The following is a 15,716-nucleotide window of genomic DNA, read 5'->3' as shown; positions in this document are numbered from 1 at the left end:
AATAATTTCATATGAGACTTTGAAAGTATCAAGGATCACTTAATCGTTCATCTTACATCCGCCCTCCAAGAGGAGAGAGAAAGACACATGGGGAGTCGATTTATCCAATTGGGGAGTGATTTATCACTGCCCTATTTATATTGCTAATGCGACTAAGGGAATAGTCACCCTCAAGATCAATCATAACAATTAGTTTTTGGGTCCCACATGAAAACATGTACTCTGTAACCAAAATACCCTTGTACCAAATCCAAATCCATGCATATGGTGGGGGCCTCAGAAAATGCTCCACGAATCAGAGAATGCGGAATCATCCTTAATTGTTGATGAGATGTAAAATATATAATTTTATCCCACATGGGTGGGATAAAATTGACCCCACCCATGACCCATGTGGGCTCTCTCTCTCTCTCTCTCTCTCTCTCTCTCTCTCTCTCCATTAATAAGGTACGCAAGACAGATATATAGAGATGTAACAAAGACGCATTGGGATCTACCAAACTTCAAAGATATGCAATATTCTCTGTAATAACCAAACGTAACTAACCATGGATATATAAACTTACTGTGGATACTGCATGAACTTATATTTCGTGAATGTACAAACTTCCTATGGATGAGTAAAATTTATGGATACACAAAATTAACAGAAAAATAAACAAACATACCATACCTATAAAACTTATCGTGGATGCACAAACCACCACGGACACAGAGTTAAAAATGAGAAAAAGGAGGAAATTATTAGATAAGTAAAAAACTTAGGAGACCCTACAACACCACTTGCTTCTTGTAAGAGCTTATGTGAATACATAAGATACCTAAGGAGATTAGTTTCCTAATGTATAAACTATATTTACATAAACTCTTTTGTATCTCTAATATAAGTAGGTCATGGTTGCCATTCAAAAAAATAGCAGGTCATGGTTTGTAATTTATTTTGATGTGTAAGAAAGTCTATGATGCACTTCATTATGAGGTCATGTAACCTATGATTTGTTGAATTCTATTGAATTGATTTTACCCAAATGATCTCATCTTTATGCAATGATCTTGTCTTATTCCTTGTGTGATTGAAAGTCCTCAAAAAATGCTCCATGAATCATAGACACGACTCAGACCACAAATCAGTTGCCTAACAACCATAAATGTGTTTGATGCTTCTAAGCTGCCTACGTGTAGTTTTGACTTAAGACATCAACTTGTGTGAGAAATGATGCTATACGAGGAAAGGAGAAGCTTCATTTGGTCCCACCAACATGATGACAGCTTGATCCCTTCATTTGAGGTGGCAGCTTATAGATGCTATATCCCTTCATTTGGTTTTTGCCCGAAATTTTGAAATTTTGGTCGAAATTTATTTTTGGTGGGGTCAGAAACCGGTATCGAAACCGAAATTTAAAACCTTGTTTATATGTCAATGGGAGCGGCTACCTAAATGAAAGTCTATAATTGAAAATTTAAAAGAAACCTAAATCAGTTTTTTTCTAAGTTTTATAGTGAAATAACACTTGAAGAAGCACTTTCTCTGAGAAGCAAATCTAAGCCCTGTTTCGATTGCAAGAAAAACAAATTCCGAACTTTCCTTGGGATTTTTTTTGTCTTTTCATGATTTAGAGGGAAATAATATGATTGTGGTTAATTTAGAGGAATATTATTATAAATTGAAGGTTCCTATAAGTAAAATTCGGTTACGGTAGGTTTAACTCTCGGTAAAAAAGTAGGAAATGTTATAAACCTTTTCTTTTCCAAACTTTTTCAGAAAATTCCTGCAATCCAAACAGGGGCTAATTGATTGGGTCAAAGGAATCACATGAGTCTTTTGATCCCATTGTTCCTAACTAAAATTATCCTTGAAGAAACCAATGAGACCGCTTCTCATTTTCTTCTCACACAAAGAGCTTCTCATAATATATCACTCCTGCTATTTAGAAAATGAAAGTTAGAATCACTTGTCTATTTTTGTTATTATTTTCTTTTCCGTTGATTAAATAGTTCACCTACATATGAAACTGCTTATGTTTGAGTTTAGATTATTTCTAAAACTCTTGGTTATTCTTTAAAGTAATTTTGTTTTCAGTTGGATTACAAATCTTTATTGATATGGTGATATGGATGATTCAATAATTTTGTTTGGACATCACATTATCTATCTATTGGATTGTGCTATATGTAGAACATAGGAGGGGATTGTTGGGTATATAATATAACCCATGTATGTTCTAATATAAGCCCAATAGGTAATGGATCAGGTGTAGTGGGCCCATTTGGGCTGGAGCCCATTAACTTCTTATAACCCTAGTGTATCTCTATATATAGGGGTTGGAGGCAACAAACTTGGTATTCCAAACAAGATACCTTGGGTGTAATGCTTTAAGCATCCTGGCTTAAACCCTAATTACACCAACAGGAAATGTGTCAAAGTTGATTTGCAATTCACTTGCTATTAACAAGGCTGCGGCTTCGACAGCTACCACTTTGTCGAGTAAGTCAGGTGGTGGGCGGCGGCTGCTTTCGAGTCGGTTCCCAGAATGGGTTTCGGCTGCTGATCGAAAGCTTCTTCAGTCATCGAGCGCAGCCTCACAAGCTGATATTATTGTGGCAAAAGACGGGTCAGGAAATTACCAGACAATTTCTGAGGCTGTTGCTGCTTCTGCGAGGCTAAGGAGTGGGACTAAGAGATTTGTTATCCATGTGAAAGCTGGTGTTTATAGTGAAAATGTCAAAATTAAGAAGTCGATGAACAATTTAATGTTTATCGGTGATGGAATCGATGCTACTGTTGTTACAGGCACTAAGAATGTTCAAGATGGTTCCACGACCTTTGCATCGGCGACCTTCGGTAAGTTTCATGATGAAATTTTAATTCTAAATTTCTTTATCTTGTTAAGTGGTTTCAAGTTTTACTTTCATGTGGAAGAATACTAAGAGAGCCTACAAGAATTTATTTGTTAAAGAATTTCTAATCCTATAATTCGTTTTGCAAATTACATTATTAAATTAAAATAGTCTTATTCGCAAATAAGAACCAATTTTGGTGGAATCCAAAGAGGGCCTAAAGCTTAGCAAAAGATTATCCAAACAAAACTAATTAATTTCATGGAATTTTGTAAAACTTAAGACCATGTAACTTTTAAGCAATATGACTAAACCTACTCCCAACGCCAATTCTACCGCGAGTGTGACATATATGGGACCATAGACTTTATATTCGGGGACGCCGCGGCCGTCCTCCAAAATTGCAACATATATGTCAAGAGACCCGTGAGCAATCAGCAGAACACGGTCACCGCTCAAGGAAGAACGGACCCAAACGAGAACACAGGGATTTCAATTCACAATTCAAGAGTTACTGCGGCTTCGGACTTGAAACCAGTTCAAGGCTCCTTCAAGACATACCTTGGTAGGCCATGGCAACAGTACTCGAGGACCGTATTTATGAAAAGTTCTCTAGATAGCTTGATTGCTCCTGCAGGATGGCTTGAATGGAGTGGGAACTTTGCTTTAAGTACTTTATATTATGGAGAGTATATGAACACAGGTGCGGGTGCGGCCACAGGTGGCCGAGTGAAGTGGTCAGGGTATCATGTCATTACAAGTGCGACGGAAGCTGGAAAATTCACCGTCGGGAGCTTCTTGTCCGGGAATTCATGGATTCCGGCAACCGGTGTACCTTTCACTTCAGGCCTTTGAGATGGATTTTTCTGTCTCTACAAGACTTTGGTGGCTTTCTATTCATTGTTTTATGATAAAATGCGATTAATTTTATGTAGAAGATAGGATATAGTTGTTGAATTCATTGTATTATATGTCAATCATCCTGTAAATGTCGAAAACAGGATTGTCATTTTTCTCTATCTTATGTATTTTCATGGATTGACTTAATCTGTGTATACCTTATTATTCTATTAATATAAAGGGGAGAGTTTTCCTTTTCCTATTTGTTATATTCTTCTTTTGAAAACGTGTATTTGTTAGGAAAGGGCCCTCAAAAGGGAAACTCCTGATAGAAAAAACACCAACAATCGCTTGTACGCTGTTTTGACATTTTGGATGGCTTTAATCCTATAGATGTAGATTTTTTATCAGATGGGCCCAATCATTAATTGGAAATAGCCCAAGTCTCATTAATATCTTGAATGCCTAAGTAACTTTTAAGCCGTGTAACATTAATTAGCGTGGTCCCACCTTGTTTTCAATCAAACATCCACCGAGTTGTTCGCATCTTAGATCTCCATTGGGCTGAAAAAATGTTGGTCACATGATTTAAACTATTTGACCCAAAACCCAAAGCCCATTTGATTGGATGGTTACGATCTCTTGGTCAATAAGATTTTTTGGACGATGGAGATCGAAGGCAGGGCTGCCAGGTAGGTGGTCTGGAGTTCTGGATCAACTTAACTTGTAGCCCCATCTATGGGATAGCCTCACATTTAGGAATTAAGAATCAGCATCCCCATTCCGATTCTGCCGGAATAAGAATATCATCCCTTGAGAACGCAACAAATGGCGCCATAATGTCCCCATCTATTCTGTCCCGGTTTTAATTCCTTCATTCCTTTTATCCATTAGGGCCCGTTTGGATACCTCATATTTTGTATTTCGATTTGGAATTGAGTTTTGAATACAAAATGAATAGATCCACCAGCTCATGTTGAGGGAGACAGAGAAGGAAGGGGGTACTTCCTACTGGAGGGAAGAGGTTGAGAAGCAAAGACGGTGAAGGAAACTGCCACATCTGTGGATTTCCAATTACTTATTGCCACATCATATTTGTAAATTTTTTTTTTTTTCAAAAACTACTGTACGGACCACATCATAGGATGATCCAAACCGTCCATGTGATGGAACACAACTTAAATAGGTTGTGCCCAAAAAACCATTTCCATAGGATGATCCTAGCCCTCCGATCTAGGAGGTTTCCGTAATATGTTGTTCCTCTATAGATCGGGCGGTTGGGATCATCCTACAGAAATGATTTTATGGGCACAACCTATTTACGTTGTGGCCCATCACGTGGACGGTTTGGATCATCCTATAGTGCAGTCTGTATAGCATTTTTTGAAAAATACGGTACTATAAGGGCTTACAATAGGGGTGCAAGTTTGGCCCTGTCAGCCCCGACCCGCCCGAGTCCGAACAGGGTTTGGGCTAGATTTTCCAACCCTGAGGGCGAGTCAGGGTTCATCTTTTAGGCCCTGACTCAGGGTCGGGCCAGGTTCAGGGTTAATACCTCAAGTCAGCCCAACCCGGCCCGCCTCTTGGTTTTCTATTATAGAATTGAATCATCTATGTATGATTCTTTTGCTAATATTTTTTATTATCTTAGATTGATGTTTCTTTACAATATTATTAATTGTCTCTGCTACATGTCATGTTGTTGAATTCATTTTGTCTTATTTGTTCCCTTTCTTTGTTTATTGATCATTTTCTTCTATATGATATGTGGTTGCTTTAATTTTTACCACGCTTAACAGGTATTTGCACTAGGGTCAATCAGGGCCAGCCTGGCCCAACCCAATCAGGACCAATCAGGGCGGGCTACGGCCGAGTTGAGGTTTTTCAGCCCTGACTCAGGGTCAGGGCAGGCCAAGGCCGAGATAATGGGATCCAGGGTTGGGCTTGGGTTTTGAAAAACCCGACCCTGTTGCAGCCCTAGCTCACACCATATAAAAACTCCTAGATAGCCTAACAATTGTGCATCATTATCGGGGATTTTCTAGGGTCCATTGCAAAAGGTATTTTGCGGAACGCCTGTTTCATCAGAGCAGCTCATGTAAAGGGAGAGAAAGGGAAACGTGTATTTCGATTAGCCTAAAGATAGAGTTATCGTACTTAGGTCCTTAATTTATTCCGGACAAAAACGTAATCTCAAGGGCAACGTAGTTCACCTAACGATGTGAATATTTCATGAAAGTCCATTTTGAGAGGAAGATGATGAAATTAAATAACGTAAAATAATAAAACATGTACATGCATGCCACACGTAAACATGGAAGTTCGTGTTTGGTAAAACACGAATATGTTTAAATCAATAATGGGACAAACTCACTTTGTTTTACCTTTTTTTCAAACCAGCTCTCGAAGGCTTTGTCAAGGTCTTTGACAACTGGTTAAAAATGGTAAAACAAGGTGAGTAATTCGTCCAATTATCAAATCATGGTCGGGCAGGTAGCAGTACGTAGCATATACGAAAATTTACTATTTAATGTGAAAAGGATTCTGAAACCACTAAACCAGTTCAGATATATAGAGATGTAACAAAGATACATGGATGCACTTACATTTCGTGAACGTTCAAACTTCCCATGGATGAGTAAAATTTATGGATACACAAAATTAACAGAAAAATAAACAAACTTACCATACCTATAATACAAGATTATCATGGACACACAGACTTACCACGGATACACAAAGTTAAAAATGAGAAAAAGGAGCAAATTATTAGAAAAGTAAAAAAATCAGGAGATCCTACAAGACCCCTTTTTCTTGTAAGTGCTTACATAAGATTCCTAAGGAGATTAGTCTCCTAATGTATCATCTATATTTACATAAACTCTTTTATATCTCTAATATAAGTAGGTCAAGGTTGCCGCGGCCATTCAAAAAGAATTAGTAGGTAATGGTTTTGTATGTGTAAGAAAGTCTATGATGCATGCACTTCAATATGAGGTCATGCTACCTATGATTTGTTGAATTCTCTTTTTACCCAAATGATCTCATCTTCATCCAATGATCTTATGTTATTCCTTATTGCATGATTCTAGGCCCATGATCTATCAAGCCTCGTTTTGGTTTATGCCAAGAGAAGCAATAGTGTTGATTTTTATTGTGCAAATATAGGTTCAACTTAGATATCTGCTCTATGATTAATTCTAGAGAGTAGAAAGGATATGTTGGGTCTACGAGAAGGGCGTGTAGGGTGTGGCTCTGCGTGTGCAGAATGCTAACCATAGACAAGTGGTCAAGTAGATAAAAACTGCGGGTAGAAGATTTATTTAGACATGCAGTTGATGGGTTTGGGTAAGGAGTTCCAACAACACCATATTTGTGGATGGTCTGGACTTAGCGTCTATGGGCTGATGATGTTTACGGTATGACTAGGGCTGCAACTCGAGCCGGGTTTTACCCGACCCGCATCGACTCGACCCGAAAATAGCTTGGGTCGGGTTCAGGTTTCATGGGTTTCGGGTCGAGCCGGGTTCAACATTCAAAAGCCCGCATGAATCTCGGGTCGAGCCGGGTTTGAAGGGGCCCGACCCGACCCGACCCGAGTTACATAAGTTACAGTATGTACATTTTTTTCTATTATTAGTTAAAAGTTAAAGGGATAATTACATTTACACCCCCTCTAGTTTCTGACACGTCCACTTCCACCCCTATAGTTTAAAACGTGACAAATACACCCTTGTAGTTTCAATTTGTTTAAGGTAGGCCCCCTCAGCTGAAGGTTCGTCCATAGATTGAAGGGTTAGGATGATCCGATGGAGCTGATTTTTTGGGCACACCCTATCTATGTCAGGACCCATCAAATGAACGCTTTGGATCATCCTAACAATGTGGGCCCACATTATTTTGATGATTTTTTGGTAGTGTTTGGATTCAGGTAGGGGCCCACATTATTTGGATGATCCAAAGCGTTCATTTGATGGGTCCTGACATAGATATGGTGTGCCCAAAAAATCAGCTCCATCGGATCATCCTAACCCTTCAATCTATGGATGAACCTTCAGCTGAGGGGGCAAACCTTAAACAAATTGAAACTACAGAGGTGTATTTGTCACGTTTTAAACTATAGGGGTAGAAGTGGATGTGTCAGAAACTAGAGGGGGTGTAAATGTAATTATCCCAAAGTTAAAAGTGAAAACCCACGCACCCACTGTTACTGTATGTGAGTGTAATTTCTGCTTCTATGAGTTGAGTTGATTAAAGTGTTTGATTCAGCATTGTTTGATTGTAATTACAACATTGTTTGATTACAGGAATTGTTTGATTCAAGTGTGATGTGAGTCTAATTACATCATTGTTTGATTCAAGTGTAATGTGAGTGTAATTTCTGCTACTATGAGTTGAGTTGCTTTACCAAACAAGAATTTTCCTTAAAAATTTGCGTCAACGTGAAAAAACCCGACCCGACCCGAACCGACCCGAGATTTATAATGGGTAGGGCCGGGTTTGGGAATCGTGGGTTTTCCGAAAAAAAGCCCGACCCGACCCGACCCGAGATATTTCTCGGGTAGGGTTGGGTTCTCCAAAACCCGACCCGCCCAACCCGAGTTGCAGCCCTAGGTATGACTATATATATCTAGTATTAAATGAAAAGACATGTGTTTGATGAAATAGGTTGAAAACTTTCTGAATTGTTGACTTGACTGAATTATTATATAAAATAGGTTGAAAACTTTCTGTCTCTTCGAAGATGGATCTTCTACGTCAGAAGATATAGTATATGAATAATACACATTCTAATTGACCAAGCCTGATATGGTTGGCAAGTTAATTAGTCTTGGGTTTGGACCTATTAACTCATTTGGTTGGTTCAATCGGAGCTTACCTACCCAAAAAACAGTTGATTAGTCTTATCCAGATGAGATCCCAGCGACTAAGAGATACTCTAATATACTTTCGGATTGGCCTTTAAAGGAGAGGAAATGTATTTACGTGTGTGTTCATTTTCAAGGGTGAAAATATCACTTGAGAAGAAATTTTGCTTGCTTGACCATTTTTAGTTCATTTTTAGGTGAACGATTGGGAAATTAGTACATCTTATTGATCAATGAGTATGATGGACAGTAGACAATGGTTAAGACCATATTTCAGAGCATTGCCTTTTAACTTTATTTTTATTTTTCTTCTTGGTAACGAAAAAAATATTATGTTCTCTCTCAAGATTTTGTTTCATGCCGCTTGAAAATGATGATGCATGCTTGCGTGTGTGTTTACGTGGTATGGGCCTCATAAATTTGAGTTCATTGTTCGGTTTCGATAACCCTTTCCGACCCCACCGAAAACCGAAATTTCGTAATTTGGTTCGAAATTCCGGACTGAATTTTTGAAATTTTGAACCAAAATTTTGTAACACTTTTTTTGTAATAAATAATGGCATTTAATCGAAATTTGGTAAATGGTGAAAAATGGAATTTCCGGAAATTTCAGTTTCGGTCTCCACCGAAATCCAAAATTTCGGATTTCGGTCGAAATTTAAAACCATGATTGAGGTTGCCTACGCAATGTGTCATATTATTGATGGCGCCACACGGCAAAAAATGAAACAATCTTGCGATTCTATCCACCTTCATTTTTACTCTTATGCATGTGTTGCAACTTGCAACTACAGAGCAAAAAGGCTTTATTGCATGCCGTGGGAACTGATATACCCAGTACCATATTTTAATTACGACATTAATCAGTTTATTTCACATTTTTCTGATTTACTGTTGATAGCATCTTGACTAATATAACTTTGCAAGTTTGCAACAGCCGTAGAAAGCTAATTAAAAATTGTAAAACAAAGAAAATAGTGATGTTATCAAAATATGACAGTGTGGATATCAGTCCTCTCTCTAATATCATATTAGTTAAATAACAAGCGAAGCACTTGGGGCCCGTTTGGATACCTCCCATTTTGTATTTGGATTTGGAATTGAGTTTTGAAAATACAAAATGTAAGATCCGGCAGCTCATGTAAAGGGAGAGAGAGAGGGAAGGGGGTACTTCCTAGTGGAGAGGAGAGGTTGAGGAGCAAAGAGGGTGAAGGAGACTGCCGGATCTGTAGATTCCTAATTTCTTATTTCCACATCAAATTTAGAAATTTGATTTTTTTTCACTGTCAGCTGCCGAATTAGAAATCCAAGAATTTGATCCGATCCAAATTACAATGCAGAAAGGGCTGCAAATGTGAGAAATCCAAATCAAAATCTTCTTGGCATCCAAACGGGCCTTAATGACATTTCAATTCTTGGTGATGATGTTTTCTTTTTCTTTTTTACTTTGATGTAACCCAAAAATGATATCTCAAGGAAATGGTAGTGAAGATATCAGTCCCCTATAACTATAAGAAGTGGTGAAAATTATGCCAAGAAGTCTATAAACTGATACATTAATCCCAATGTGAGAAGATTACAAAAATTTATTATTGCCTAGCTATAGGGGACCATCCAGAGTTCTCTAGTAATGTATTTATCTAATTCATAAAGTATCTCTAGTAATGTATTTATCTAATTCATAAAGTATGAGTTTCTTTTTTACTTTGATGTAACCCAAAAATGACATGTCAAGGAAACAATTAATCTTTTTAGTATGCACGTCGAAGTCAAACCGTCCATGTATCTGGCCCCACCTTGGACGGGTACTATCGGGATGATCCTAACCGTCGGAACAAATGGAATTGATAGCAACATAGAAGGGGACTGGGAAAAGAAAGGAAGGAGATAATTCTAATTTGATTAAGTTATCTGATCAACCATAATTCACTAATCTATCACCCAAGCAATCCAACGGTGAGATCTCAAGCCATTCTAAAGGAGGGATCTCACATATTCTAACAATTCACATCTTCTTGGTCGGATAGATGCACCCTCCCTTCTCTTTTTTTATTGAACTCTCAAGTAAGGAACATGGGTTTGCTTATCAAAACAAGAGGTTGGGAATATGAGTAGCTAGAACGAATATGGTGATCGGTCGACGTCTAAACGTGTATAGTGATTAGCCTAAAGATAGAGTTATCGTACTTTGGTCCTTCATTCCGGACAAAAACGTAATCTCAAGGACAACGTAGTTCACCTAACGATGTGAACATTTCATATTTTCATGAAAGCCCATTTCGAGGAAATTTGTTTGAAGACGACATATTTTGAGAGGAAGAAGATGAAATAACTTAAAATATATACACGCACACGTAAACATGGAAGTTCATGTTTGGTAAAACACAAGCATGTAAAAACCAATATGCTCTATTCACTAAAATACAACATATTCTATAAAAAAAAAAGGCGGCCCAGTGCACGAGGCTCCCGCCATTGAAGGGTCTCGGGAGGGCAAGATGTGAACATGCTATAAAAAAAATACGAACATATTCTATTAGTGTTAAATATAATAGGGAGTTTTTATATGGTGGCGCCGCCTTTCATATCTGATCCAATTACAGCTGATATTTTAAGACTCGATCAAATATCAAGGGCAACACCTATGTTGTACCTGCCGTACCCGCATCCAAGTTTTGATAATGGTACAAACTCACCTTTTTTTTAAACCAGCTCTCCAAAGCTTTGTCAAGGCCTTTGACAATTGGTTAGGAAAGGTAAAACAAGGTGAGTAATTCGTCCAATTATCAAATCATGGCCGTGCAGTTAGCAGTAGCCTATACAAAAATTTACTATTTAATGTGAAAAGGATTCTGAAACCACTAAACCTGTAACGCCCCGGCCACCATGTAGATATTGCCCGGTTCTAGGCCGCAGCCCTTCTCGGTTTTGTTTTTCCGCAGAAAACGCGTTTATACAGGCAAAGGTGGGGGTTTACACATATAACCCAGGAACTTTTTCTCTCCGGTTCCGATATGGGACTATTACAATCCACCCCTCTTCCGATGTGGGACTATTACAATCCACCCCTCTTAAAAGGCCCAGTGTTCTCAGTGGCACACCGTACTAGAGAAGATACGGCTCTGATACCATATTTGTAACGCCCAGGCGACCATGTAGATATTGTCTAATTCTAGGCCGCAACCCTCCCCAGTTTTGTTTTTCCACATAAAACGTGTCTACATAGGGAAGGTGGGGGTCTACACATATGACCCAAGAACTTTCTCTCTCCGCTTCCGATGTGGGACTATTACAAAACTAGTTCATTTTCGTCAAACCAAGAAAGGGGCCTTGTCACAATGGGATAGGATTGAACCCTCTCTCTCTCCATTAATAAGGTACGCAAGTACAGTTATATAGAGATGTAACAAAGACGCATTGGGATCTACCAAACTTCAAAGATATGCAATATTCTCTGTAATAAACAAACTCACCATGGATGTATAAACTTACTGTGGATACTGCATGAACTTATATTTCGTGAATGTACAAACTTCCCATGGATGAGTAAAATTTATGGATACACAAAATTAACAGAAAAATAAACAAACTTACCATACCTATAAAATATCATAAATGTGTTTGATGATTCTAAGCTGCCTACGTGTAGTTTTGACTTAAGAAATTAACCCACAATCTTAAAATCCAATGGTCTTTATTTGTTTCTGCCACGTTATGTGAAATTCAAAAAACAACAACGGACATATATTCTTCTTCACGTAATCCTGCATGAATCAATATGTCAACCTTAACCTAACCGCGTTCAAAGAAATTAACCATATTGTTGCCTATAAAAGGACCCTTACATTACACTCTCAAACCATTCAACACATCAATAGGGATAAACTTAGTTTTGCAACTATGGATAAGCTCATACTATGTTTTCTGACCATATGCTTTGTTTTAGGTATTAGGGTGGTGAAGAGTGAGATGATATCATCTTGTGCCCAAACCCCATATCCTGAAGTATGTACTTCTCTTATTACTGCTAATCCTTTCCCTACCCTTGATAATACTCAATTTGATTTCCGCAGTTTAGCTCTTCAAGCCACCATGGACCGATCCCAACAAGCCCTTCGGCTTGTTTCGGCCATTGATACAAGCTTGCTTGACAAGCGAGCCAAGGTGGCGTGGGATGATTGTGTGGAGCTTTTCGAAGACACCATTTCTCATCTTAATCGCACGCTTGGGTCTCCTAATCCAAATACTTTCGAAGACTCTCAAACATGGCTAAGTGCGGCCATTGCCAACCAAAAAACGTGCGAAAACGGATTCACAGATTTCAATTTGTCTTCCCACATTATCTCCTTACCCTTCATGGTGGGAAATGTCTCAAAGTTGATTTGCAATTCACTTGCTATTAACAAGGCTGCGGCTTCGACAGCTACCACTTTGTCGAGTAAGTCAGGTGGTGGGCGGCGGTTGCTTTCGAGTCGGTTCCCGGAATGGGTTTCGGCTGCTGATCGAAAGCTCCTTCAGTCATCGAGCGTAGCCTCACAAGCTGATATTATTGTGGCAAAAGACGGGTCAGGAAATTACCAGACAATTTCTGAGGCTGTTGCTGCTTCTGCGAAGCTAAGGAGTGGGACTAAGAGATTTGTTATCCATGTGAAAGCTGGTGTTTATAGTGAAAATGTCCAAATTACGAAGTCGATGAACAATTTAATGTTTATCGGTGATGGAATCGATGCTACTGTTGTTACAGGCACTAAGAATGTTCAAGATGGTTCCACGACCTTTGCATCTGCGACCTTCGGTAAGTTTCTTCATGAATTTTTAATTCTAAGTTTCTTTATCTTGTTAAGTGGTTTCAAGTTTTACTTTCTTGTGGAAGAATACTAAGAGAGCCTACAAGAATTTATTTGTTAAAGAATTTCTAATCCTATAATTCGTTTTGCAAATTAAATTATTAAATTAAAATAGTCTTATTCGCAAATAAGAACCAACTTTGGTGGAATCCAAAGAGGGCATAAAGCTTAGCAAAAGATTATCCAAACAAAACTAATTAATTTCATGGAATTTTGTAAAACTTAAGACCGTGTAACTTTTAAGCAATATGACTAAAGCTACCAGCCTACCTTGAACTTCAAAGCTGGTGGCATAACTAAAGTAAGGAAGATTGTTACATGGAAGATTGCTACGGTCAAAAGTAAGGAAGTTTCTACTACTTTTTCTGTTCATTCATAACTTTCCCGTGTATATTTTACTTCCATGGATAATAACAAGAACTTATGGATAATATTTTTCATGCTTACAGTAACGGTCCTTCCTCATTGAGGTTGATAGATATTATATTATGACACGTCTAGGCCTAACAACTGCCTTCACAGATTTAACCATCTTAGATAAATGCTTACGGCCTTTGTTATACGTTGAATTTGTTATATAATCCAGATGCCTATTATTTTAAGGAAAAAAAATGAGCCTAACAGTGTAAAACAAAATGAGTACGCACCATATTAAACAACTTCAATGTAAATTAACTTTATGTGACAAATAAGGACCAATTTTAGTGGTATCCATAGAGGCGCTAACAAAGAATACTCATCTTCTTCTCAGCTGTCACCGGAAACGGATTCATAGCTCGAGACATGACGTTTCAGAACACTGCCGGGCCACAGAAGCACCAGGCGGTCGCACTTCGATCAGGCTCAGATCTCTCAGTTTTCTACAGATGTAGCTTCAAAGGGTACCAAGACACACTCTATGTCTACTCCCAACGCCAATTCTACCGCGAGTGTGACATTTATGGGACCGTAGACTTTATATTCGGGGACGCTGCGGCCGTCCTCCAAAATTGCAACATATATGTTAGGAGACCCATGAGCAATCAGCAGAACACGGTCACCGCTCAAGGAAGAACGGACCCAAACGAGAACACAGGGATTTCAATTCACAATTCAAGAGTTACCGCGGCTTCAGACTTGAAACCAGTTCAAGGCTCCTTCAAGACATACCTTGGTAGGCCATGGCAACAGTACTCGAGGACCGTATTTATGAAAACTTCTCTAGATAGCTTGATTGCTCCTGCAGGATGGCTTGAATGGAGTGGGAACTTTGCTTTAAGTACTTTATATTATGGAGAGTATATGAACACAGGCGCGGGTGCGGCCACAGGTGGCCGAGTGAAGTGGCCGGGGTATCATGTCATTACAAGTGCGACGGAAGCTGGAAAATTCACCGTCGGGAGCTTCTTGTCCGGGAATTCATGGATTCCGGCAACCGGTGTACCTTTCACTTCAGGCCTTTGAGATGGATTTTTCTGTCTCTACAAGACTTTGGTGGCTTTCTATTCATTGTTTTATGATAAAATGTGATTAATTTTATGTAGAAGATAGGATATAGTTGTTGAATTCATTGTATTATATGTCAATCATCCTGTAAATGTCGAAAACAGGATTGCCATTTTTCTCTATCTTATGTATTTACATGGATTGACTTAATCTGTGTATACCTTATTATTCTATTAATAAAGGGGAGAGTTTTCCTTTTCCTATTTGTTATATTCTTCTTTTGAAAACGTGTATTTGTTAGGAAAGGGCCCTCAAAATGGAAACTCCTGATAGAAAAAACACCAACAATCGCTTGTATGCTGCTTTGACATTTTGAATGGCTTTAATCCTATAGATGTAGATTTTCTCTCAAATGGGCAGCCCAAGTTTCATTAATATCTTGAATGTCCAATTGGGTGACTTTTAGGGCTGTGTACATTAGGAGGCTCTCACCTTGTTTTGAATCAAACGTCCTCATTCAATTAGGCTGAAAAAATTCTGGTCACGTGATTTAAACTATATGATAAGAAACCAAGAGCCCATTTGATTAGATAGTTACAATCTCTTGATCAATGAGATTTTTGGACCACTAGAGATCTAGGTTAGGGCTTCCAAGTAGAATCCGAAACATGCACAACGAAAGATCCTTTTATGTGTGAATAGGGCTGCAACTCGAGCCGGGTTTTACCCAACCCGCATCGACCCGACCCGAAAATAGCCTGGGTTGGGTTCAGGTTTCATGGGTTTCGGGTCGAGCCGGGTTGAGCATTCAAAAGCCCGCATGAATCTCGGGTCGAGCCGGGTTTGAAGGGGCCCGACCCGACCCGACCTGAGTTACATAAGTTATAGTATGTATATT

The 15,716-nt window shown here is 38.7% G+C and overlaps 1 protein-coding gene and 1 pseudogene across 1 annotated transcript; both read left to right on the top strand.

Annotated features, from left to right (window-relative positions):
- Window positions 1–1,213: 1,213 nt before the first annotated feature.
- LOC143876391 (pectinesterase 2 pseudogene) lies at window positions 1,214–3,936 on the top strand (annotated as a pseudogene).
- Window positions 3,937–12,421: 8,485 nt separating this feature from the next.
- Window positions 12,422–14,992, top strand: LOC143877729 (pectinesterase-like). The gene is made up of 2 exons (XM_077379933.1): window positions 12,422–13,341; window positions 14,145–14,992. The coding sequence occupies exons 1-2, from the start codon at window positions 12,447–12,449 to the stop codon at window positions 14,834–14,836; spliced, it is 1,587 nt and encodes a 528-aa protein (XP_077236048.1). The 5' UTR covers window positions 12,422–12,446; the 3' UTR covers window positions 14,837–14,992.
- The last annotated feature ends 724 nt before the right edge of the window (window positions 14,993–15,716 follow it).

Source organism: Tasmannia lanceolata, unplaced genomic scaffold, assembly GCF_043159265.1.
Source record: "Tasmannia lanceolata isolate RefF3 unplaced genomic scaffold, GAP_Taslan_0.1 ptg000005l, whole genome shotgun sequence".
NCBI classification, from domain to species: domain Eukaryota; kingdom Viridiplantae; phylum Streptophyta; class Magnoliopsida; order Canellales; family Winteraceae; genus Tasmannia; species Tasmannia lanceolata.
Note: the sequence above shows the minus strand (reverse complement) of the source record. Positions and strands in the feature narration are given on the sequence as shown.

Excerpts from the sequence above, each read along its gene's own strand:
- LOC143877729 (XM_077379933.1), top strand. The coding sequence starts at position 12,447 with ATGGATAAGCTCATACTATGTTTTCTGACCATATGCTTTGTTTTAGGT. Across the intron at positions 13,342-14,144 it reads CTTTGCATCTGCGACCTTCG|CTGTCACCGGAAACGGATTC; the intron begins GTAAGTTTCTTC and ends TCTTCTTCTCAG.